Source organism: Muscardinus avellanarius (genome assembly GCF_963383645.1).
Source record: "Muscardinus avellanarius genome assembly, chromosome: 1".
NCBI lineage: Eukaryota > Metazoa > Chordata > Mammalia > Rodentia > Gliridae > Muscardinus > Muscardinus avellanarius.
In genome coordinates this window covers 136638067-136662312 of record NC_137786.1, presented here as the reverse complement: position 1 = coordinate 136662312, position 24246 = coordinate 136638067, and the positions used below count along the sequence as shown (strand labels likewise).

General features: G+C 39.9%; 1 protein-coding gene across 4 annotated transcripts in view; it reads right to left on the bottom strand.

The window, feature by feature from the left end:
* SIK3 (SIK family kinase 3) overlaps nt 1-24246 on the bottom strand; it is a gene marked incomplete at both ends in the record, with an annotated part of 236833 nt that overhangs the window by 28239 nt on the left and 184348 nt on the right. For 3 of the 4 annotated variants that reach the window (XM_080719989.1, XM_080719990.1, XM_080719992.1), the window contains 5 exons: nt 61-204; nt 455-565; nt 1099-1217; nt 22657-22780; nt 23239-23363. In XM_080719989.1, the coding sequence (XP_080576115.1) occupies nt 61-204; nt 455-565; nt 1099-1217; nt 22657-22780; nt 23239-23363 (623 nt within the window). The remainder of the gene's footprint in view (nt 1-60; nt 205-454; nt 566-1098; nt 1218-22656; nt 22781-23238; nt 23364-24246) is intronic. The other variant, XM_080719991.1, reaches the window with a different exon arrangement.

Here is a 24246-nt window from a genome sequence, read left to right as displayed (position 1 = left end):
GCTAACCCTTACCCCCTGGTGTTACTTGTCCTGAACTAGGTCATTGGAGATATTGCCCACCTGGATATTGACTGGTGCTTGAAATGCCATGGCTCGGGGCATGCTAGGAAGTGCTCCGAGACGCAGGGTTTTATGTCTCTTATGTCGATCACACAGCAGGCTGTAGATTGCACTATAGTGATCATAGGCATCTGATCTTAATGACTACCAAGAGAGAAGGGGAAAAAGTAAAAAACCCTGATGAAATGGCATGTCAATGACCAAACCCTTCCAATAATACCAGCAGAAGAGCAAAGCGCCTTCTTTCCTTCCTACCCAGGCCCAGGATGGGCAGAGGAAGAGGAAAAAGGAGAGAGAGAGAAAGACCCAAGTTCTCAGGAAGAGGAAAAAAGAAGAAGCAGGACAGAGGCAGGATTGCTGCATCTCACTTCATTCTCCACTCTTTCCAAGATACCTGTAATGTTCGTTCTTTGTCTAGTCCCATGTCCTCCATGGCCAAAAGGACATCCTCATTCAGGGGGTCCATTTGTCTTTCTTCCTTCAGTTGCTGACATTCAGCTATTAACTGTAACATAGAAAGAGGTAAGCTGTCAAATCTTCAATGAACCACCTCAACCTAGCACATCATATACAAGCCAAGCCATCCCATGTCCCTAGCTGAGGATATTTTTGGCCTCAGACAAGTCTAAGCAAGACAGCTCTGGTGATTGGCTGTGAGCAGACCATTACCTGAGCTGCTTGGGGTACTGGAGATGGTCATAATAGTGCACTACAGAAGCCACTGAACTGAGTACATTAAGACAAGAGAAAGGAGACATCTGCATGGTGGGTAAGCTGCAGAATTGTGAGCTGTACTGTCTCAAAAACCGAACACACGACAATTTGGGGATAAATGACAGAGAAGCAGTATCACCATTCTTTAACAATTCAGCTGGTTTCCACGGTCCTTCTTGCTTGCATCACCTGCTGCTGTAGTATTTCACAACAATTTGGACCCAGTGCCCATCTTTTTAGGTCATGGCCAAATTACAATCACATGCAAAAGAGACTGCGGTAGCTCTGTGAGGAGATCTCTGAAGCAAGAGGTGGTCAGCTCACCCTGTCAAAGTTGGGATCGGCATCCCCTATCTTCATCCACTTGTGCCTGCAGATCTGTTCCATTGAGAGGCGCTTATTCGGGTCTAATACCAGCATGTGGCGGATCAAGTGCTCGCATTCTGCAACAGACAAATGGCCTGACTTCAGACTCTGGGAAGGGGAGGCACCACTGGGGCCAAGGAACTAGTACAAGTCCAGCAGGTAGATTCTCAAGCTCCTTGCTTCTAATTTGTTTCTTTTTTCCTTGATCCTTACCTATTTCATTGCTTACACTAGAAAGGGCTGGCAAAGAGAGGTGGAGAAAAGAGAAATCCAAATGTGGTGCCTGGTTAATGCCTTCATTAAAAGTCTGATCAGAAAAATCTGGGGATAATCATATATTTCACTTATTTATATTACATATGACTCCATTTGATACAATTAATGGAGAGTAGAACATCCTCTAAAGAGATTCAATATCTTACAGGTCTCAAAATATTTAGTCCTATCCTTCCATATGCATTTTATTATGTGCATAGTAACTTTGGCTTACATGTATAATATGTCCCTTTAAAACTCAGGGACTTTGAAATATCTGCTGGCACAAAATTTATAGGGAGAGAGGAACATTCACAGGTTACCTCTTTACCATAGGCTTGACTCAATTAGCTGTATATAGAATTTTCTCTGTGTTACTTAAACACAGGCCTAAACACTGTGCTGTGAACTACAGAGATTCAGATCAACAGATTTTTTTCCTCTGGGAACTCATATTCCAGGTTATACTGCAGAAAAAAGAATGAATTTAAAATTAAGAAACCTGCTGGGCATGGTGGCACATGCTTATAACCCCAGTACTTGGGAGGCTGAGACAGACAGGAGGATCACAGGTTCACGGCCAACCTCAGCTACTTAGTGAGGTCCTCTGCCAACTTAGTGAGACCTTGTTTCAAAATAAAGAATAAAAAATAGGGTAGGGCTGGGGGTGCAGCTTAGAGGTAGAATGCCCCTGGGTTCAATCCCCAGTAATGCAAAAAATTTATATATCAAGAAACCTATGATTCTAGTTTCAAAATCATCCTTTATTTCTCAGTTTTCTCATTTGCCAATTGGAGGTACTGAGGATCATGTGGGAGTAGTAGTGGTGGTAGCTGTGACAAAAGTGGTTGGGCGATGATAATATAACAATATTAACACATCCTTTTGAGCACTTTACAATTATTATTTAGTTCTACAGGAATCAGAAAAGAAATGTACTATCATCATTCCCAGTTTAGAAATGGTAAAAATTAGATACAGGCAAGTTAAGAAACTTGTCCACACTCATATGGTTATCAAGTCAGATCTTAAGCCAGTTTTATTTGCCACCCAGTGCACCTCACCAAAATGCTTCTGCCTCTACTGCGGAGCTGATGGGAGATCCAAATCCCTACCATCAATTCAACATCTTCATCCAAGCCACCATCACTGCGTGCATAGATGACCACAAAAGTCTAACTGGCCTTTCTGCAGAACAAATCTAGGTCTATCAACATCTAATTCCACAACCTTTTTCCATAATCCTCACAATAAAAATCCAAAGTTCTGGCCTACCAGGTTCCTGCCTAGTCTTTGCACAAGCTCACTCCCACCAGATAGTTCAGGTAAGAGCTTCCATATCACTTCTTCTGAAGGTTCGTCCCTGAGCACCTAAAGCAGGCCTCCAGTCACTATTATGTCTAACGAATTTTCCTTAAATGAATGATTCCTCTGTGAACTCATTTTCTTTATAAATTTACTTGTTTATTGTCTAACTCTTCAACCAGAATATAAGGCCCGTTTTTTTTTTTTTTTTTTTTTTTTTTGTGTGTGTGTGTGGTACTGGGGTTCCTGGAAGCCCTTCTACCTCCGGGCTACACTCCCAGACCTATTTTATATATTTTTTATTTGGAAACAGGGTCTCTTAAGCCAGCGAGGCTGGCTCCGAACCAGCGCGATCCTCCTGTCTCAGCCTCCCAAGCGCTGGGATTACAAGCGTGCGCCACCATGCCCGGCTAGGCCCGTATGTGTGTGCGTGTGTGCGTGTGTGTGTGTGTTTACTGCCATACCCAATACCAAACATGGTTATTATATCCAATAGAAGTTGAATAAATACCTACAGAATATGTGAATAAATACTGATTGAATACTGACTCAAACGGGACTGTATTGTGAAAATGATTTATATTTCATTTAACTCTTTAAACAACCCTATATTTGAAACTTTTATTAGCACCATCTATAAATGAAGAAACATTATGATTTTGAAAAATTAATATACTCAGCATCACAAAGTAGCAACAAGGCTGGGACTTCAAAGCTGTGCCTTTGACTACCATGTTCTACATTTTCAGCTGGATATCAATTCTCTTCTATCTATTTCTCCAGGGAAAATTCAATTCTGTTAACTTTTACAGGACTTAACAAATATCATTTTATATCACTGCCTTGAAAGAAATTCTAAATGGAATTAAAATTTTTAATTTAATTTTTTAATTTTTAATTTTTTGGTGGTACTGGGGGTGGAACCCAGAGGCTTTCTACCTCCGGGCTATACTCCCAGACATATTATATACTTTATTTGGAGACAGGGTCTCACTAAGTTGCTGAGAACCTCACTCAGTAGCTGAGGCTGGCTTTAAACCTGCGCAATCCTCCTGTCTCAGCCTCCCAAGTGCGGGGATTACAAGCGTGCGCCACCATGCCCAGCTTTAAAATTTTTAATTTTAATTTTCCATGTTTTCTAACTTAAAATACAAGCTGGGTGTGGTAGCACATGACCGTAATCCTAGTCTTTGGAAGGATAAGATGGGAGGATCTCAGGTTTGAAGCCAGCCTCAGCAAGTTAGCAAGACCCTGTTTCAAAATAAAAAATAAAATAGGACTGGAAATGTAGCTCAGAGGCAGAGTGCCCATGGGTTCAATCTCTAGCAACACACACACACACACATGCACGCACTCACCCACGCACTCATGCGCGCGCGCGCGTGCGCGCGCGCACACACACACACACAGAGAAAACACAACAAAGTCCAAAATGATTTTATATATGGTTCAAAGTATATTCAAATGCAGTGTGGATCAGAAAGAATATGGTTTCTATATCCTGTAACAAAGTAAATGCTATCTATAATGTTAAGCTTTATTAAAGTGATGCATCATTGATATACATGTTTATAGCCTGCAATTACTTAAGAAAGAAAAAAATGTTCTTAATTTGTAGCATTGCTAAAGCTGAAGACCCCACATGTAGGAAGAAGCTAGCTAGGTCTTGCTTTGAAAGTTGTAAAATGTTGTCAAGTCCTCTAGGTGGCACTCATTTGTTTTCCTTCGGTCTCCACACACAGCTTAGTATTAAAATTAGATGACCAAGGCCAAATGATGTTCAGTTATAGGCTTGCATTAAAACAGGAATTCCTCCTGCCAAAGCAATTTCCTTAAAAACAACTACAAAAGAATATTGTTACAATAAGTCCTAATTTTAAAATGTGTCTACTTCAAGGACTTTGGAACTGTTAGTCACTTTTAACCATTACTTGGCTTTAGATAACTTGAAAAATCACCAGAAAAATTTGCAAAAGAAATTATACAAAAAAACTTGCATATAATTTTTGGCTGTTCCAAGGGCCAAGAAAGTTCTCTATAGATTCTCTAGATGCCTACAGGTACCAGGTTAAATGCTTGTTTTCAGTGTCAATGCCTTAAGAATAAGAGCTTTTATCTTGCCTTGTCCTATACAATATCCAACTTGCAAAGGAACAAAAATATAACACTTTTCATCTGTTGCACAGATGGTAAAATATGAGAAAAATTCAGAATGTTGCGTGGCATAATCAATTCATACTTCTTTCATGTCATATAGCTCATAAAATTAAATTCAAATGAGATTTGAATACATCATTCTACATAAAATACACAGAGGGTAAAAAGGAAGAAAATAAATGCTCCCGAAACTATTAACACAATCAACCACAGGGCAGTCAATTTAAAGGAGTGGAAAGAAGATGGGGCTTCAGATCAAAGGAAAGAAAACATCAACTTTTCCAGATGCCAATAAGCACTCTATTTAACATCTAAAATGGTTCTATCAGTTGTTCCCTTACAAAGGGCAAAGCCTTTGATGCTGAATGAAGCTGAAGCACTCTGGGCAATGTAGGAACATGTTGCTGCTGCTGCTGCTGCTGCTGGGGTGTGTGTGTGTGTGTGTGTGTGTGTGTGTGTGTGTGTGTGTGTGTGTGTGTGTGTGCGCGCGCGCGCAACCACACCAGAGAAGCATCTTCCCTTCTGAGGCTGCTTTCATCTGCTCTGTGCGAGGCACCAAGTGGGCTCTGCAATGAAAATCACTGAGGGCCCATGAACCTCGATACGCAACGGAATGCTAACTAGGGGAAGTGGGCGCGGGCCTGCCCCATTGCTCTGATAGGCATTTGGATGACTTGGAGAACAGTGAGCTTCTGTATGGGCAGGGTCCTAAAATGGGAATGAAGACTGTCAGTGTAACTCCATCTAAGGAGGCAACGACTTTTTTTTGGTCTTTGACAAGAACTTTCTCAAAGAGCTTGTAAGTATTTGGCTTGAAGGGAGAAAAAACCCAACAACTTCAAATTCACCAAAGACAGTCTCATAGAAATTCTGCCTCCAGTTTTCAGGATAGAAGAAACTTAAGAACTTCAGAGTAAAGCTTTGAAAACATGCCACCAGAAGACAAGGTGAGGCAGAGAAGCTGATCTGTCCTGGAGAAGGCTGGACAGGAAAGGACATTCAGGGTGGACTGTTAAATATCTAAAGGCAAGAGGGTAAAAATGAAGGGAATAAATGCTCCTGAAGCCAGTAACACAATCAACCACAGGGCAGTCAATTTAAGAGTGGAGAGAAGATGGGGCCGCAGATCAAAGAGTAGAAAACATCAGCTTTTCCAGATGTCAATAAGCACTCAATTTAATGTCTAAAATAGTCCAATCATGGCATCACAGGCCTATAATCCCAGTACTTCTGAGGCTGGGACAGGAGGATCACAGGTTCAAGGCTATTCTCAACAAATTAGTGAGACCCTCAGTAACTTAGCAGGACCCTGTTTCAAAATAAAAAGTAAAAAGGGCTAGGGATTTTCCTTAAAGGTAAAACTCCCCTGGGTTCAGTCCCCAGTATGAAACACACACATACACCACCACCACCACCACCACCACCACCACCACCAGCAACAACAACAACAACACCACCACCAACAACAACAACAATAACAACAACAACAATAACAACACCTCCAACAAACAAACCAAATCAGCCAACCAACCAACCAAAAACCTCAATGACCAGTAACTAAAGGGTCTTTTACAAAGAAGACAAGAAAGTAGCTTTGTACTATAGTATCCAAGGGCCTGAACTGGGAAAAACTGGGAAATTACAAGTTCAATGTAGGAAAAATCTTTCTAATTATGAGTGCTGATTTGATGAGGGTCCTAAGGACCTGAGGCTGTTTAGGGGAGTAAGAGAGGGCAGTCCAGCAGACAAGGCTACATGTATAGTAGAGCTATCTGTACTCATTTTATAGATTAGTGTTCTCACTAAGAATTCACTTGAGAAAGTAAGTCTAGAAACAATTGAACAGGATGAACTTCTTGGTCCTCCCCAGACCTGGCCAATTAGAAAGCCATGTGGCTGTGACCAGGGAGTTGTTTGTCCTATGAAGTAGTAAGCTTTCTTGTCACTAAAATGTTTAAGTGGAAGCTGGCATTTGAGATGTCACTAGAAGAGTTCCTAGTCTTAGGCAGGAAGAAGACCAGGAGTTTTTCAAGGATGGAAACTGTGTCTCACAGAACTGTGTGCTTTCATTGCCTACTAAGATATCTACCATGGAAGTAGTCATCAAAAACTGGCCATTGCAGCCGGGTGTGATAGAGCATGCTTGTAATTCCAGTACTCAGGAGGATGAGATAGGAGGATTGCAGGTTCCCAACCAGCCTCAGCTACTTGAGGCCCTCACTTCACAACATAGTGAGACCGTGTTTCAAAATAAAGAATAAAAAATAGGGCTAGGGGTATAGTTCGAAGGTAGAGTGCCCTTGGGTTAGATCCCTAGTTCTGCAAAAAAAAAAAAAAAAAAAAAAAAAAAGCCATTGAAAGAAACTAGATGACTTTTAAAATCCTTTCTAACAATCCACAACAGAATAGGCATTTTTCATGCTTCAAGCTGGAATAATTAGAACACTACCACTTTCTTTAAGATTTAGATGTGGCATCATAATTGGGTCAAAAGGTAGATCAAATGATTTTCATTGCTTCTCCCTTAAAACTCTTTGTTTCACAGTGGGTACTTATTGATCTTTTCTGAAGCTATACAGAATGACCTGTAAGTAAGATTTACAGATTATCATCTGAGAAGATATCTGCACATAGGCTTAGCTTTAGCATTGAGGTAATGGTATAACAAATCAAAACAATTCTTGGTAAGTCTCTAGAAACTCTGTGGGTTTGACTTAAAAGCATCAGAATCCCTTTAACAGGTTGAGAGAGTAAGAGAAAAATACAACAAAAACAGTATACACAGGGAAAGAGGGAATAAAGGATTAACAAAGCAATTATTGAAAAATATAATTTAATAATATTAATGTTTGATGAGCACTTAGATAATAGTGCTAAACTCTAAGTTAATTTAACTTATGTACTTAATTTACATACCAATGTCCATTATTATTATTTCTAATTTATTAATAAAATATTAAATATCAGAGAAGAAATTTGACCAGATTGAGATGAGCCAGAATATAAATTTTGATCAGTCTTACCCCAGAAGTTTTAACCCAAATTGTACTAAAATTAATTATTGCTGGGCATGGTGGTGCACGCTTGTAATCTCCATGCTTGGGAGGCGGAGACAGGAGGATCGCGCAGGTTTGAAGCCAGCCGCGCTGGCTTAAGAGACCCTGTTTCCAAATATAAAGATAAAAAAATAGGTCTGGGAGTGTAGCCCGGAAGTAGAAGGGTTTCCAGAAACCCCAGTACCACACACACAAAAAATTAATTATTGATGTTTTAGGTAGTATATGTTTATAATACCATATCAAAACAGTTTAAATCCCTTCTCTGATGGATCAAATGCCAAGGAATCACAGGTTTCATCAAGATGATCACCTACAAGCTGAACTGGTGTCAAATGCTAGGTAAATCCATGATGGGAAAGCTATAAACTAGCTGGACAAATGCTTGCAGCAGCCAGAGCAGATGAACTAAGTTTGTTCTTCCACAGTGTGTTTCATCCACAATGAGTGGGCTCATTAGTAGGATGATTATTGCAATGACAAGTAGGATGGAATGAGAAAGGGGGCATATGAACATCCCAAGGGGAGGGTCATCCTACTAATGATTCCATCGCTGGGGATAAAACACACTGAGGAAGAGCAAACTTAGTTCATATGCTTTGGCTACTGCAAGGTGATGAAGACTGATGGAGGGTTGCAAATAACGGGCCTCCCCTGACATGCAATCACACAGGGAAGGGAGAAACTTAGGGAGCTGGATCAGGGGCATCCTCAGGCTGATCCTATGGAGTAGGGAACACCACTGGCCCTCAAGACCTTCATGGGATGGCAAAGCCATCATTTGCAGCTCAGTGGCAGAGGAGTGGTGTGAGAGAAATTGAGTCATAGATTCTTTTTGGCCACATGGAGCTACTTTTGAGCTAGTGCAAACAGAGGACATCTGTGTGCCAGAAGGCATGGGAAGAATGCAAGAAAGAAACAACTGCCCAGAAAATTTATGCTTCCTAGGTGTTTGAAAGAAAGTATATGGTCTAGCTACTAATTCGCCTTTACCACCCAATACAAGGTGTGTTCAAAGGTAATTCCAAAGCACTCGGCCCAAGAGAGTTTATTTTTGATCATTTTAGCACACTTCTTAGTAATGTTGCTTCTTAGAAATAAAATGCTTCTAGAGGAATTAAAATTTCAAAGAGGGCTCTATTTTTCTAAATCCCCAAATCCAAAAAGGAAACAAAAACAAATTGACTATTAAATCTGTAAAACATGTGTTTCCATAAAAAGTAACTTTATAAAATTTGTTTAAAAAGTTAAATGGCATTAAAGACTTCACCATTTTGGAAAAAAGATACTATGCAATATTCTGCTTGCTTCTACTCTCCACTCACTTTGTCCAGGTCAGGAACAGGTATGGGGGAGAAATGATGCTAGTACAGAAGACAAAAGGTGCACAACTGATGAATGGTCTGCAATGAGGACCTCAGGATAGAGCCACATGGCCTGGGTAAGAGTCTATCCTCCTACTTCATGTGCTCTGAACTTACACATGGGTGCAATTCAGAGTTTCTTTTTGATGCTTTCCACCTTTTCAAAAAGAAATCCACACATGTGTTTTTGATGAAAGGAAAATAGTCTGTCGTGATATTTTGATCCCTTCATAGTCTTGTCTAGAATAATGTGACCATCTTGCAATGTCAAGATTCTTAGAGAAAAACTTAAAAGTAAATCAATAAAAAACCTTAAGTGTGTGTGTGAGTGCGCACATACACTTTTTTTGTTGTTACAATATCCTCTGGGAAGAAGCTGGTCAGAGTTAGGAATTCTTTGTTTGTAGACTGATTCCGAGAAATGACATTTTATTAATAATTTCAAGGAAATTCTATCATTGTCAACTGCCAGTTCAGGTTTAAACCTATATTACATAATTGCTGTTTTAAAGTCTGAACAAAGTAGACAAATGGTCTTTAAGTAAGTCATGGATAAATAAAATTCACTGCATTGCTCAATCTACAGATGTATTCAGATTGGATAAATGTTAAATATAATAAAAATAATAATAATACAGGGTTTTTTGGTTATTGCAATGAAATTTTCTTACATTGGATGGATATTCCTAGAACAATAATGTTATAAAAATACATGCATAGTTTCTTTTTTTTTTTAATCTTGGAACTGGGGGTAGAACTTAAGGGTCTTCTCCGGGCTATACTCACAGACCTATTTTATATTTTTATTTGGAAACAGGGTCTCTTAAGCCAGCAAGACTGGCTTGGAACCTGCACGATCCTCCTGTCTCTGCCTCCCAAGCGTGGGGATTACAAGCATGCACCACCATGCCCGACTAAATGCATAGATTTTTAAAAATCATAATGTTACAGAATTTGAATTTTTTTTTTGTGGTACTGGGGTTCCTGGAAGCCCTTCTACCTCCGGGCTACACTCCCAGACCTATTTTATATTTTTGAAACAGGGTCTCTTACGCCAGCGCGGCTGGCTTTGATCCTGCGCGATCCTCCTGTCTCCGCCTCCCAAGCGCGGGGATTACAAGCATGCGCCACCACGCCCGGCAGAATTTGAATATTTTTATAAGTTAAATTTTGGTATACTACTGCTGTAATAGAAATGCATAAACACTTCTATATCCAAGTTTAAGGGGTGGTTATTTAAAGTAATAGTTAATGCCACAGTTTCACACAACCAAACAAAACATACTGTAATGGAACTTAATCTAAAAGAGCATTTGTTGTACTAAAATTCAACTCATAAGACATAACCACTGAGATTATCTCCTTTAACACAATGATGTTGAGGAGAAAAACCTGTTTTAAATCCATTTGCTTTCAGTCCTTTAAGGAAAAAACAAAACAAAACAAAACAAAACAAAAAAAACAAACGTGAGTCCCAAAAAACTGGAACACATCAGAAGAATTTCTAAAAGGATATCCCAATAGTGAGAGAGCTATCAGACAAGAACGTGCAGAGTTCCTGATCTTTATTTAAGCCAAAGACCTTTTTGTTCTTCTTTAACTCACTAAAGCACTTATTAGCGACCAATTGTAATTATTAATCACACCAGTAAGAGTAGCATTTAGGCTGCACGAGAGAGTTGAGTTAAATACACATCTCACAGTGCTGGTTTCTGAACATGTAACCAGAATATTCTGGTTATAACTTATAACTCTTTATCCTGTGAGCCACTTTCAGTGACTGAATGTAGAGGCCACAGGGAGATGGCTTAGAACACTTTAGAAACAGAGATGCAGCTGGTAGGAAAAGCTTCTGTTAGGAATCATAAATTGAAGTCGAGAGGCTTCTTTCAACCTAAAATAGACTGCAGAAAAAACAATGTTTGACCTATATATCTCTCTTTATTAGAAAAATAGCAGTGATTTCTTGAAATTTCCCTCTTCCCTTCCCTTTGTTCCTGGGGTGGGGGTAGGGGGTTGGGCCCTGGACCTTGTGCAGCTAGGCAAACACTCTGCCACTAAGTTGCACTTACAGCCCCAGATTTCCTTATTGTCAATCAGTTTGTTTTAAGGTGGTTCTGACACTGTCAGAATTAAGGTTCAGAAATTAGGAGATCCTGCTTAAATTCTGAAGATACCCCATACAACTTTACCTTAACCTTGTCCAAAAAGATCCTAGCTTACTATACTACACTGCTAGTGGCTGTCTAGTATTCAGTCTGCATTTGCAAAGATTTGTTACACAATCACAGCATCATTCAAATGTTTTTTTTTTCTTTTGAGTCCTAATATCAAGATAGTAGAACAAAGCTGGGCGTGGTGGCACACACGCTTGTAATCCCCGCGCTTGGGAGGCTGAGACAGGAGGATCACACAGGTTCGAAGCCAGCCTCAGCTACTTAGTGAGGCTCTCAGCAACTTAGTGAGACCCTGTTTCAAATAAAATATAAAATGGGTCTGGGAGTATAGACCAGAGGTAGAAAGCCTCTGGGTTCCACCCCCAGTACCCCCCCGCCCCCCCCCCCACAAAAGATAGTAGAACAAAATTCTGTCTCAGTTTTACTCTGGGATCTACCACCTAGTAACTGATACTAATTACACTTTGCAAAATTATCTAGATATAGACAGAGAAATATATCAATTGCAGTGCTCTCAGATACATAGAATGACTTGTCAGATATGAATTTATTGAGAACTGAAATATAATCAAAGATGGTCAGATAGTCTGTGAAGCCAGACTTCCAGTGTTTAAATCTCAGCTCTTCCACTTACTAGATGTATGACTCTGGGTATGATGCTAAACTTTACTATGCTTCAGTTTTCTTACTGATCAAATGACCTATCATATAGCTTACCTTATAGTAGCTGTTTTGGGCATGAAGTAGTTAACCATGCCTAGTACATAGAAAGTGCTCAATAAATGTTAGCTATTATCCAAACCTCTGGAGTCCTTCCATTTAAACCTTCCTTTCTCTATTTTTCTATATAGGGTTGCCATAAGCCAGGACACAGTTTGCTTGAAAGGGCTAATGATAAGATAGTACAAATACTTGTCCCTGGCTTTCTACAGTGGTAGGTAAAATCACCGGGATGGACAGAGTAGGCTTTACTCTGACGTAGTTATAGCCTCCTCTCTAACATCACTTGTGTTTTGTGTTCCCTGACATAGAAATGCTGTGGTTTTCTCCCTAGTGGTAGAGCGGACCTTAAAAAGTATCAAAGAACTGCTGTGAGAACTCAGAACCTCTTAGTGTGTGGAGAACAGTGGGTAAGCTACTTTACTTCCCTGTCCCATTCTCTCTAAACAGAGTGCTTGAAGCCAGGAGAGATGCTCTGTGGTTCTTAATGAGTAAGCTGATCAGGGAAGAGTTGTCTGCCTGTTAGTGGAAGCTTTTTGGCAGGAGCTGTACAGTACATTCTCCATCAGAACCATTATGTAAGCCTTGGTTTTGCATTCCCAGTGATAAAATGCTTATGCAGTATTACAACTAATTAACTTACAATGAAGTCTAATCAATAAGGACTCAAAAATATTGCCCCCAAGAGGTCTCTATAAACTTGCCATCACTGCAGTTTTTTCACTGTAAATTAATTTTCTTTCTGTTAAATAAATGATCTTATTATGTTTACTAGCAGGTAGTATAATAGGGAAATAAGAAACTAGGCTCCGATAAGTAGGTATCCCATGGTTTTGCAAAATATATTGTTATTATCCAGGCGTGGTGGCATATGCTTGCAATCCCAGCACTTGGGAGGCTGAAATAGGAGGATCTGGGTTTGCGGCCAGCCTCAGCTTATACTTAAGCCCTCTGCAACTTAGTGAGACCCTGTTTCAAAGTAAAGTAAAAAATGGGGCTAGGGGTACAGCTCGAAGGTAGAATGCCCCTGCATTCCATCCCCAGCACCACAAAAAGAAAGAAAAAATACTGTTATTGAATTAATTTGGTACTGACAAAATTTAAGTTTGGCTTTCATGGTGGAATGGGAATCATAAAAGGCATTTGTTGACACATGTGGTCATGCACACACATATCACCTTCTGTGATAGCGCAGGAAAACAGTAAGCTCCATCCTCCAGTTCAGGGTGAAGTTGTACCTAAAGGATGCTCTCTGGGATGCTCTGAGAAATTTAAAACAAACATACTGTCTGGACCAAAGTTGTTTTACCCGAGACACAGAAAACCAACTCTATAGAAGATCAAAACACATTTTAAAATTGGAAGTCAATGCGGGATGTGGTGGCGCACGCTTGTAATCCCCGTGCTTGGGAGGCTGAGACAGGAGGATCACACGGGTTCGAAGCCAGCCTCAGCTACTTAGTGAGGCTTTTAGCAACTTAGTGAGACCCTGTTCCCAAATAAAATATATAAAAAAGGTCTGGGAGTATAGCCCAGAGGTAGAAAGCCTCTGGGTTCCACCCCAAGTACCACCACCAAAAAAAAAAAAAAAAGAGTTCTTTCTTTTTTTGTGTGTGTGGTACTGGAGGTGAGAACCCAGGGGCTTTCTATCTCTGGTCTACACTTCTAGACCTATTTTATATTTTATTTGGAAACAGGGTCTCACTAAGTGCTGAGAGCCTCACTAAGTAGCTGAGGCTGGCTTCGAACCCGTGTGATCCTCCTGTCTCAGCCTCCCAAGCGCTGGGATTACAAGCATGCGCCACCACGCCTGTCTCAATATGAGTTCTTTCTAAGTCCTTAATGTTATATGGTTTATTTCTAGGCACTAGAAAATAATGCAGTGGATGGCATGGCTAGCTATTTCCCAGGACTCACTCTGTGAAGCCAGCTCTGTTAAGGCCTGAGTGAAAAGCTTTGCCATGGTCTGAGGGGTGGGCGGGGTAGAGGAGATCCAAGTCGCTGACAGGAAACACTGTGGACAGTGGGAAAGAAGAGGAAGTGGTTTATTTATCTTGCCTCTTTTTTCTTTCAACAGTGTGGTATAGCAGAATAAACACTGAATTTGAGTAATCACTAAGTTACTTATTACCTATGTGGCTTCAGGCAAGTCACCTAATTTCTTTAAACTTTAGCTTCCTAAGCTTAATTAGAAAAATGATGAAATAACATATGCTATTACTGATTTTAAAGTACAATTATGTAGCTCAATATTTTATAAACTCTCAAGCCCTATGTAATTTCTTGATCTCATTGATATTATTATTTGAATTACAGTATCCCATCCAGAAGTTTATTCAGTTAGCATTTAAGTAAATGTATGCATTAATTCATTCACCTAATATATTTATGAATGCCTACTAGAATCCAGGCACTATTTTAAGCTCTGGATGTACAACAATGAACAAAATATAAAAACTTGTTATAATAAAATAACAATGAAAAATGGACATGAGGAGCAAATAAACAAATAATATCAGGTCATGATAAGTGCTATGAAGTGAAAGCAGAATTACAGAAAGAGAATAGTAATGGTGATCAGGAAAGGCCACTCTGAGGAGACATTTTATCTGAGGATATTGGAGAGAATAGGAATGTGTATGTTTGGTAAGTCTGAGACATAGCAAAGATGCCTCTGTGACTAAACTCGGAACAGGAGGTGAAGAGTAACAGAAAATGGATGGGGATGTGGCTCAGTGGTTGAGCCCTCGCCTGGGATGTATGAGATCATCCTGGCTTCAATCCCCAGTACTGAAGGAAGAGGGGGGTTAAAAAAAAAAAGGAGTAATAGAAAATGAGATTAAGCCCAGCACCAGGTCTCCTATTTGTAATCTCTATGATTCAGGAGGTTAAGGATCACAAGCTCAAGGCCAGCCTGGGCAACTTAGCCAGACCTCTTTTCAATATATAAAGGGCTGGGGTTCTAGGTCAGTTGTAAAGTGTCCCTAGTTCAATCTTGAAGAAAGGAAGAGAGGAAAGAGAAAGGAAAAAGAGAGGAAAAGAGAGATGGGGAAGGGGAAAAAAGAAAAGGAAAATAGAAAATAAGATCAAGGAAAAGAGGGCCAATTCATAGTTGTATCTGTAGGCCATAATGATAATGACTGTGAAATTTATTATTAGTATAAATATAAGCCACTATGGAGTCAGGGTAGGATTTGATTAGGACATGAATTTACTCTTTACTAAGTCTTACTGCATGCCATATACTATGCTAGATTATAGACAATTGTGAAAAAGATGTTCTGTCTGTACTTTCTTTATGCTCAAAGTCTTGTGTAGAAGACTTTACAATATAAAGTATGGGAAGTATCATGGTAAGATAAAGCTGAGAAAACCGAAGGATGAGTAGAAATAATTTGATTTCTTATTTCAATCTCATCCAATTTCCTATTCTAGAGTTTACAATACAGGAGTGAATGGAGAATGGAATGGGGTCGGGGAAGAAAGAAATATTGAAGCAGAAGGAGCTGCTACAGAAAAGTAGAAGAAAATCAGGGTGACTGGTTATAGATGGGAGAAGAGGGTGAAGAGAAGCAGGAGCCAACTCCTAAAGATGTTTCAATGCCACTGTTTTATAAGCAGCAGTAATAAATCAGTTAATTAAGTTGTAATGAGCATTTTTTAATGGAGTAGAATAAAATATACTGGAGTACCATGCACACTGTCAAGATAAACTCTGCTTTTTAAAACTGCTTTTGTAGCTGGGTGTGTTGGCACATGCTTGTAATCCCAGTACTTGGAAGGCTGAGGCAAGAGGATCACAGGTTCGAGGCCAGCCTCAGCTATTTAGCAAGGACCTGTTTCAAAATAAAGAATAAAAAATAGGGCTGGTGGTGTAGCTTTGAGGTAGAATACTCCTGGGTTCAACCAACCCCCAGTATTAAAAAAAAAAACACCTAAATAACTAAAAATAAAACTATTTTTGTTTACTTATTCGCATATATGTATGTTCTGGGTCACAGCAAAAAATTCATTTTTTATCATGGTCAGAGTAAAAATGAATGTCAGTACTTTAGGTACATTAAAGAGTAAATCTTAAAGCAATGGTAAACCACTGAAATGTTTTAGGTTGGAAAATGGTATCAGCAGGTGTGTGTGCATGTGTGTGTGTTTCATTTTTATGTTTGTGTTTTGGAAAGATTACTCATGTAGCAATGTGGAAAATGGATTAGAAGCAGATAAGACAGGAGCCAGAAATCCATATATATGACTATTGTTTAAGATGAGAAGATGATAGTATTGAGAGAGGGCAGAAGAAAAAGTTAAAAAGAAGCTGGGCGTGGTGGCGCATGCTTGTAATCCCAGCATTCGGGAGGCTGAGACCTGGAGGATCACGGTTTGCAGACAGCCTCAGCTACTTAGTGAGGCCCTCTGCAACTCAGTGAGACCCGGTTTCAAAATAAAGAATAAAAAATAGGGCAGGGGGTGTAGCTCGGAGGTCAAATGCCCCTGGGTTCCATCCCCAGACCCGCAAAAAAAAAAAAAAAAGAGAGAAACAAAAGGAAGGACAAGGAAAACATAACTTTAATCTAAAAGCCTTATGCTAAAGTTCTACATACCTCTACTCCTAGGCTCATCACTCCCAAATTTATGGAAAATCTGTACATTTTTATAGTTACTACAAATCCACTCACTTATGAAAATTACTTTGTGTATTATTAATTAGCCTATGTAATAAACAGATTAAGCAAAGACAGATATGGTATTTTAAGAAACCTATACCCTAGCATATCTTCCAATGTCATTTACTGTTTGGATAATGGAGACCATGTCAGCCTAAGGATCTTGAGAAAGAGCAGACACCATAAACTATCTGTGATCACCAGACTGTTGTCACCTTCCCATCCTTTCCCATGTCCACCCCCCATCAAGCTTTCTTTAAAAGAGACTAAGAACCCCCAAAGTGTTTCTGACTCTTGAGATGACCCACATTCTCCCTTAAATGCACAGTCCTTGCTTTCCTAAATAAATCTGTGCTTCAACATATTACACCATTAAATTAATTTCTGTGATTTTTGTCAAAAATCCAATCATCCTGCTTGTTGAAGTTCCCCTCTCTGGAATGTCCTTGGACCTTCTCTGGTGACAGTATGGTTTCTGGGAGTGACTACAGGAATGGAAGATTAAATATACAGTATATGATAACTGATTGGCTGTGGTGATGGTAAGAGAAAAAAAAAGCACCAAGACTTATTTCTGTGTTGGTCAGATGGGAATGTCATTCACTAGGACAGGAACACAGAAGACAGCAGACCAGGGGAAGAGGAGTTTAGTCTATCTTTTAACATGTTTCCATTGATGTGACTTCAAGACATAAAAGGGAGACAGTGGATAGCAAATGGCGGAATATACAGACCTAGGTTCCAGGTCTGGGCCAAAAACCAACTGGGGACTGAGGAGCACAGTGATGAATGGCAATAAGTAAGACTTAAAAGATGGTGTAAAGAGAGAAATGTAAAGGATGAACAGGAAGATAGAGATAGAGATAGAGAGATAGAGATAGAGAGAGAGAGAAGAAATCTGGAAGAGAAGGCTAAGAAGGTGCACTTCAAGGACAAGAGAAAAACTTGAGGATGTAGTATATCAGAAACAATAAGAAAAGTAAAGAATAACTAAAAAAAAAAAAGTGAAAGACTCAATAAAAGTGAGCAATCTCAGCTATTCAGAAGACACAGCAGGAAGACTGCTTGAGCCCAGAAGTTCCAGGCCAGCCTGGGCAACACAGCAAGACTTGTTTCAAAAAGGCAGAAGAGAGCAAAAGACCTAAAGAGATACCTCATCAAAGATGCACAGATGAGATAGGCATGGCGGTGGACTCTTGTAATCCTAGCACTTGGAAGGCTGAGAGAGGAGGATCCAAGGCTTAAGGATAGCTTCATCCCTAAGTGAGACCCTGTTTCACATGTATGGCATTCTCAATATGATCCAAATAAAAATAAAAACACAAAAAGTAAAAACAACAACAACAACAACAACAACAACAAAACACCTAGGATTGAGGGTGTAGCTCAGAGGTAGACTGCCCCTGGGTTCAATGTTCAATCCCCAGTATCCCCACCACACGCAAAAACAAACAAACAAACAAAGAAAAAAACCAGAAACAAAAATCAAACAAACAAAAAAAATAAAACACACTCACACAGGCATACACGCATGCGCGTGCGCGCACACACACCCACCCACCCACCCACACACACACAGAGAGAAAAGCAGCATATAAAATGCTCATGTTATTAGAGAATTGCAAATTAAAACAATAATGAGCCAAGCATAATGGCACATTGGTGGAACACTTTCCTAGCATGCATTAGCATGTGCCAGGCCCTGGGTTCAATCCCCAGGACTGCCAAAATAATGACAAGATATCACTATGTACCAACTGGAGTGGAAAACACCCAAATCACTAACATCACCCAATGCTGGTGAGGATGTGGAGCAGCGAGAACTCTTATTGTCTACAAAATGTTACAGCCACTTTGAAAGAAAGTCTGTTAATTTATTACAAAACTTAACATAGTTTTGCCATATGGTCCCATACTCGTGCTCCTTTGTATTTACCCAAATGGGTTAAAATTTATGTTCACACAAAAACCTGCACGATTTATTCATAACCATCAAACTAGTAAGTAACCAAGGCACCCATTATCAGATGAAAAGATAAACTGTGTTTATCCAGACATTGAGCTACTACTCAACACTAAAGGGAAACGGGCTATCATTCCCTTTCGTGAAAAGACATGGAGAAAGCATGTGCATTACTAAGTGAAAGAAGCCAGTCTCAAAATCCTACAAACTAAATGGTTCTGATCAGGCGGCACTCTGGAAAAAATAAAATTTACGGAGACCATAAAAAGGTAAATGACTGGGGACTGGTGGGAAGGTGAAGCATAGAGGACTTTTAGGATATCAAACCACCCTGTATGATTCTATAACGGTTGCTACATATCATCATGTTTTGTCAAACCCAGAGTGCGCAATGTTCACAGTGAACCCTATGGCAGACTGCACTTAGATGACAAACACTGTGTCAACACATCATCAATTGTAACAAATGCACAGTTCTAGTGGAAGATGTTCATAGTAGGGGAAGCTGTGGGGGTAGGGACAGAGGGTATATGCAAACTTTGTACCTTCTGCTCAACTATGCAGTGAAAGTACAACTGCTCTAAAATATAAAATGTTCCCGAAAGTAAGGAATAAGCAGGGCATGGTGGGGCACCCTTGTAATTCCAGCATTTGGGAGGTTGAGACAGGAGGATTGCAGTTCTTGGACAGCCCCAGCTACTTAGGTCCTCCACAACTCAGTGAGACTGTTTCCAAATAAAGAATAAAAAATAGAGCTGGGGGTGTAGCTTGGAGATACAATGCCCCTGGGTTCAATCCCCAGTGGCGCAAAAAAAAAAAAAAAAAAAAAAAAAAAAAAAGTAAGGAATAGTGAACTACTAAATACTATTGGGCAGCTATTAAGATAAAACTGAAGATATGCAGTTCATTAATGACAAGATCATTGGCAATCTAGGCCAGTCTACTGTACAACTTCTCTGCTTTCTTTTATAGTGAAATTGGGAGCACTTCTTTTCATCATTTTCCTTCCAATCCTTTCTGTTGCCTCCCCATGGATTAGGCTTTTGCTCCTGCTATTCCACCCAAGTAGCACCTCCAGATGATGGACGAGCTCCTCATTTCTAAATGAAGCTCTCAGGTCTTAGTCCTCTTAGTGGACTTAGCAACAGCACACTACAGCCCCTCACTCCCTCCTCCTGGGGACATTTTCTTCACACTCTCTGGCTTTCCTCACTAGTCACTCTTATGACCGACCCCTCTTCACCACCCTAATTTTGAAATATTGGTACACTTCAGAGATGAATCTGTTACTTTCTCTGTAACTACTTCCTAAAAAGTGATCTCATTTTGGTGGCACATGCCTGTAATCCCAGTACTTGGGAGGCTAAAACAGAAGAATTGCAAGTTTGAAGTCAGCCTCTGCAACTTGGCAAGGCCCGATTTAAAAAAGAAAATAAAACAGTCTGGGGTGTAGCTCAGAGGTTTAATGCCCCTAGGTTTAATCTCTACACATACAAAAAAGCAATCTCCTCTGATAGCATTAAATATTATCTTTACACTGATGATTCACAAACATACTGACCTAGAACTCTCTCTAAAATTCAACAATTACACAGTATCTCAATTTAAATGTGTGATGGGCACATCAAGCTTGACATGTTTAAAACATTTCTCCAAAATATTCTTTCCCAGTTCTCCCCATCTCAATTAGCAAGAAATCCAACCTGCCAGTTGCTCAGGCCCAAACCTTTGCAGTTACCTTTAACTAGTCTCTTCTTCTCCCTTCAAATCTAATATTAAATGTAGTTAGAGCCAGACTACCTGGGTTCAAATTCTAGTGCTAGTGCAGCCACTTGGTAGCTGTGTTATCGTGGGAAAAATGCTTACTTCTCCTGGCTTCAGTAATGCTACCTGTAAACTGGGGTGACAACATTAAGCATCTCATAAGGTTGTTATAATAATTAAATAAGGTAATCTCTAACAATGCTTTGAACAGTCCTGCTGTGTGAAATACAGTATCCCTTCAATCTGACTGCTGTTACCATCTCCACCTCTCCACTCCAGGCTGGGAACCAGCTACCCAGACCTCTCATCTGGATTACTGTAAGTCTCCTAACTGGTCTGGTATCCTTCTTTCAGGCATTGTACCTTTTAATCTACTGTCAAAGTGATTTTTTTTAAAAAGTTGTCATAACGGCTGGGGTTATAGCTCAGTGGTATAGTGCTTGCCTGGCATTTATAAGGCCCTGGGTCCCATCCATAGCACTGCAAAATAAATATATGTTACTATGAAATACTTTCATTTTTTATATCTGAAAATTTTCCTAATAAAATTTGGAAAATATAACAAAAGTGAGATTACCTCACTCATCTGTCAAAACCTTCTAATCCTTTGCATTTCACTCAGAGTAAAAACTAAAGTCTTTATATCAATTAGCTAAGCAGTTAAAAAAAAAAAAGCAGCTCCATCTTCCTTTACTGGCCCCTCTCCTCCATCGCAAAGGCCTCCCTCCTGTTGCTCCTGGCCGGGGCCTTGTGCTTTGCTCCCCTCTACTGGGAACACTCTTCTTCTGCATATCATGTAGCTCACACCCTCACTCTTTTGCATGCAGTCTTTTCTAGAAATGTCACTTTTTTGCAACCACACTTTTTTCAAATGACTCTCACCTCCTATCCTACTTGCCTTCTCTATTTCATTCTCCTCACATAATTCATTATTATTTGATAAACTATGAAGTCATCAATTCTAAGGTGACAAAGTTAAATCTAGTCCACGCTGCTTCACCTAGCTACTTTTTAATTTATTTATTTAGGTACTAGGACTTGAACTCAGAGGCAGGCATTTTACCTCTGAGCTATATCTCTAGGGCTTCTTAAAAATTTTTTTATTTTGAAACAGGGTCTCATTAAGTTAACGAAACTGGCCTTGAACCAGTTTTCCAGTCTCAGCCTCCCATTTACTGGGATTACAGGTGTACACCACGCCAGACTTCATCTACTTATTCTTTTTTTCCCCAGAAAAAAATGGATTTTTTTTAGTTTTTTAAAAACATGTTTTTATGGGTGTATTATAGTCTCACATCATAATGTAAATCATGTTGAGAGTGACATGCACACAGCACTTGGTGGGCCCTCCTTTACATACTTATTCTAAGATACAATTCTCAGGTGTTTACACTGTGCCGACAACCCAGGGGACATATGGTCTTCCTTAGTGAAAACTAATGATTAAGCAAAGTACAGTCCTTTCTGTATTGTATCTAAAATATTCCCTTATATGCATATAAATTGTGATGAAAAACTATAGATTCTGGTTATCTGTTTTCAGTTTTTCCAAAAGCTATTTACCTTCCGAAGCACTCATTTAAAAAAATATTTTTCATCTGAGTTTGGAGGAGAAATATCAAAGAAGTAGAAAATGAAGCAGTAGTAAGACTAAGCTAGAAAGGCTGCTTCATTCTTATCATTTAAAATAACACAGCAATGAGGCTCCAGTAAACTGAAACTGTATTATAATGAAGAAGTGGTGGGAGAAAAGCGAAATAGGAAGTTACTGCACTGCCTGACTACATCATTATTTAATTTAATCCTTATAGTAAGAGCCCTCACAAGACTCTCAGCCAATTTATAAATGAGGAAACTAAACCACAGATAGATTTAGAATATGCAGAGCCCGGATTCAAATATAGGTAGGGCTGATGCTCAAACAGGTATCTTGTTCATACCAAATCTTGCCTCTTGGAGGCGCCAGGACAGCAAACTAAAGCTCAGAAAGGTTGTTAAATGACCATTTATACTCCATCACTAAATTCCTGGATAATTTAGCATGTTTGACTTTCCAGGAACTCAGTTATCACTGTGTACTCACAACTCCCTTACCTGTGGACATAAAAAATGGGATGCGGAACTTTCCACTCAGCACCCGGGCCCGAAGATTCTGCAGTGTGCTTCCGTCAAATGGCAAAGCACCACACACAAGCACGTAGAGGACAACTCCAAGACTCTGCATCCCAAACAGAGGATATGGACAGTTAATCGCACCAAAGAAAACAGAAGAGGCCATTATGGGTGTGTGTGTGTGTGTGTGTGTGTGTGTGTGTGTGTGTGTGTGTGTGTGTGTTCATTTCGCAAAGGTAATGGTAAGGCACACATTCTTCTTTGCTTCCAGACTTGAATTTGGGGAAATATTCATCCTCTAGGGGTAAAGCAACAACAACAGGAGGAATCTGTTTTGTTAATGTTGCTCATCCATTCTGACCCCTGGATTCTTTTGCAGATGCAAAGGGGTAGTTTGAAACCTGAGGCTCCGCTCCCAAGATGAGCTCTGGAGGAAAGACTGCACAAAGAACTGGGAATGAAAGAGTAGGCCACCATGTTTTCCACCCGCATGCAGTATGTGCCCTCCAGCATAAGGTACTAGCTGGGAGGCGGTGGACAGGGTACAGGAGGAGAATTACTTACCCAGATGTCCACTTTGGGCCCATCATACTCCTTTCCTTCAAAGAGTTCCGGTGCAGCATAGGGAGGGCTGCCACACCATGTCTTCAGCAGCTGCCCAGGAGTGAAGAGGTTACTGAAGCCAAAATCTAGAAAAGCAAATGGATATAACTCACATTATCACAACCCAGCAAACACTAGTCTTTAGGTCCCAAATCATTAACTTTGGATATCAAATGCATAAAGAGAATGTTTAGAAACTATGTAGGCAAGCCAGGCATGGTGGTTTAGACTTGTAATCCTAGTACTCGGGAGGCTGAGACAAGAGGATCACAGGTTCAAAGCCAGCCTTTGCTACTTAGTGAGGCCCTCTGCAACTTAGTGAGACCATATTTCAAAATAAGGAATAAAAAATAGGGCTGGGGGTATAGCTTGGAAGTAGAATTCCTCTAGGTTTCATCCCCAGTACTGCAAAATACAAAACAAAAACAAAAAACCTGGAGAATATAATGTTAAGTGAGATCAGCCAAACAAAGAAAGAGAAGGGACATATGTTTTCTCTAATATGCCCAAAACTAGGGACTATTAAGAATACCAGAGGGACTCCAGATAATGGAGGGAAAAACCTCAGCAAAGATGAAATGGAAGGATAGGAGACGAAGAAGGCTGAGGTTGATAAATGAAGGCACTACATCCGAGTATGTGTAAAAGTATGAATGTAGCATGGTCAACCTGGACACTCACTGTGGGGGTAGGGGAGGGGAAGTGGAGGGTGTCAGAGGGCACCAAGCAGTCTGAATGTATGTCATTTTCAATACGATCCACACAAAAATAATAAATAAAAAAGAAAAGAAAAACTATGTAGCCAGCCATTTGAATTAAAAAAAAGTAAATAGAAATAGAGATGAGCAGCAAAGAATGCTAACCAAAAGTAAACATGAATGACTATGTCAGCAAGAATAGCACTGATCCTTGATACGCCCAGGTAGAGGGAGGTGGGTGGCACTACAGAGGCCAGGCCATGCTATTTCC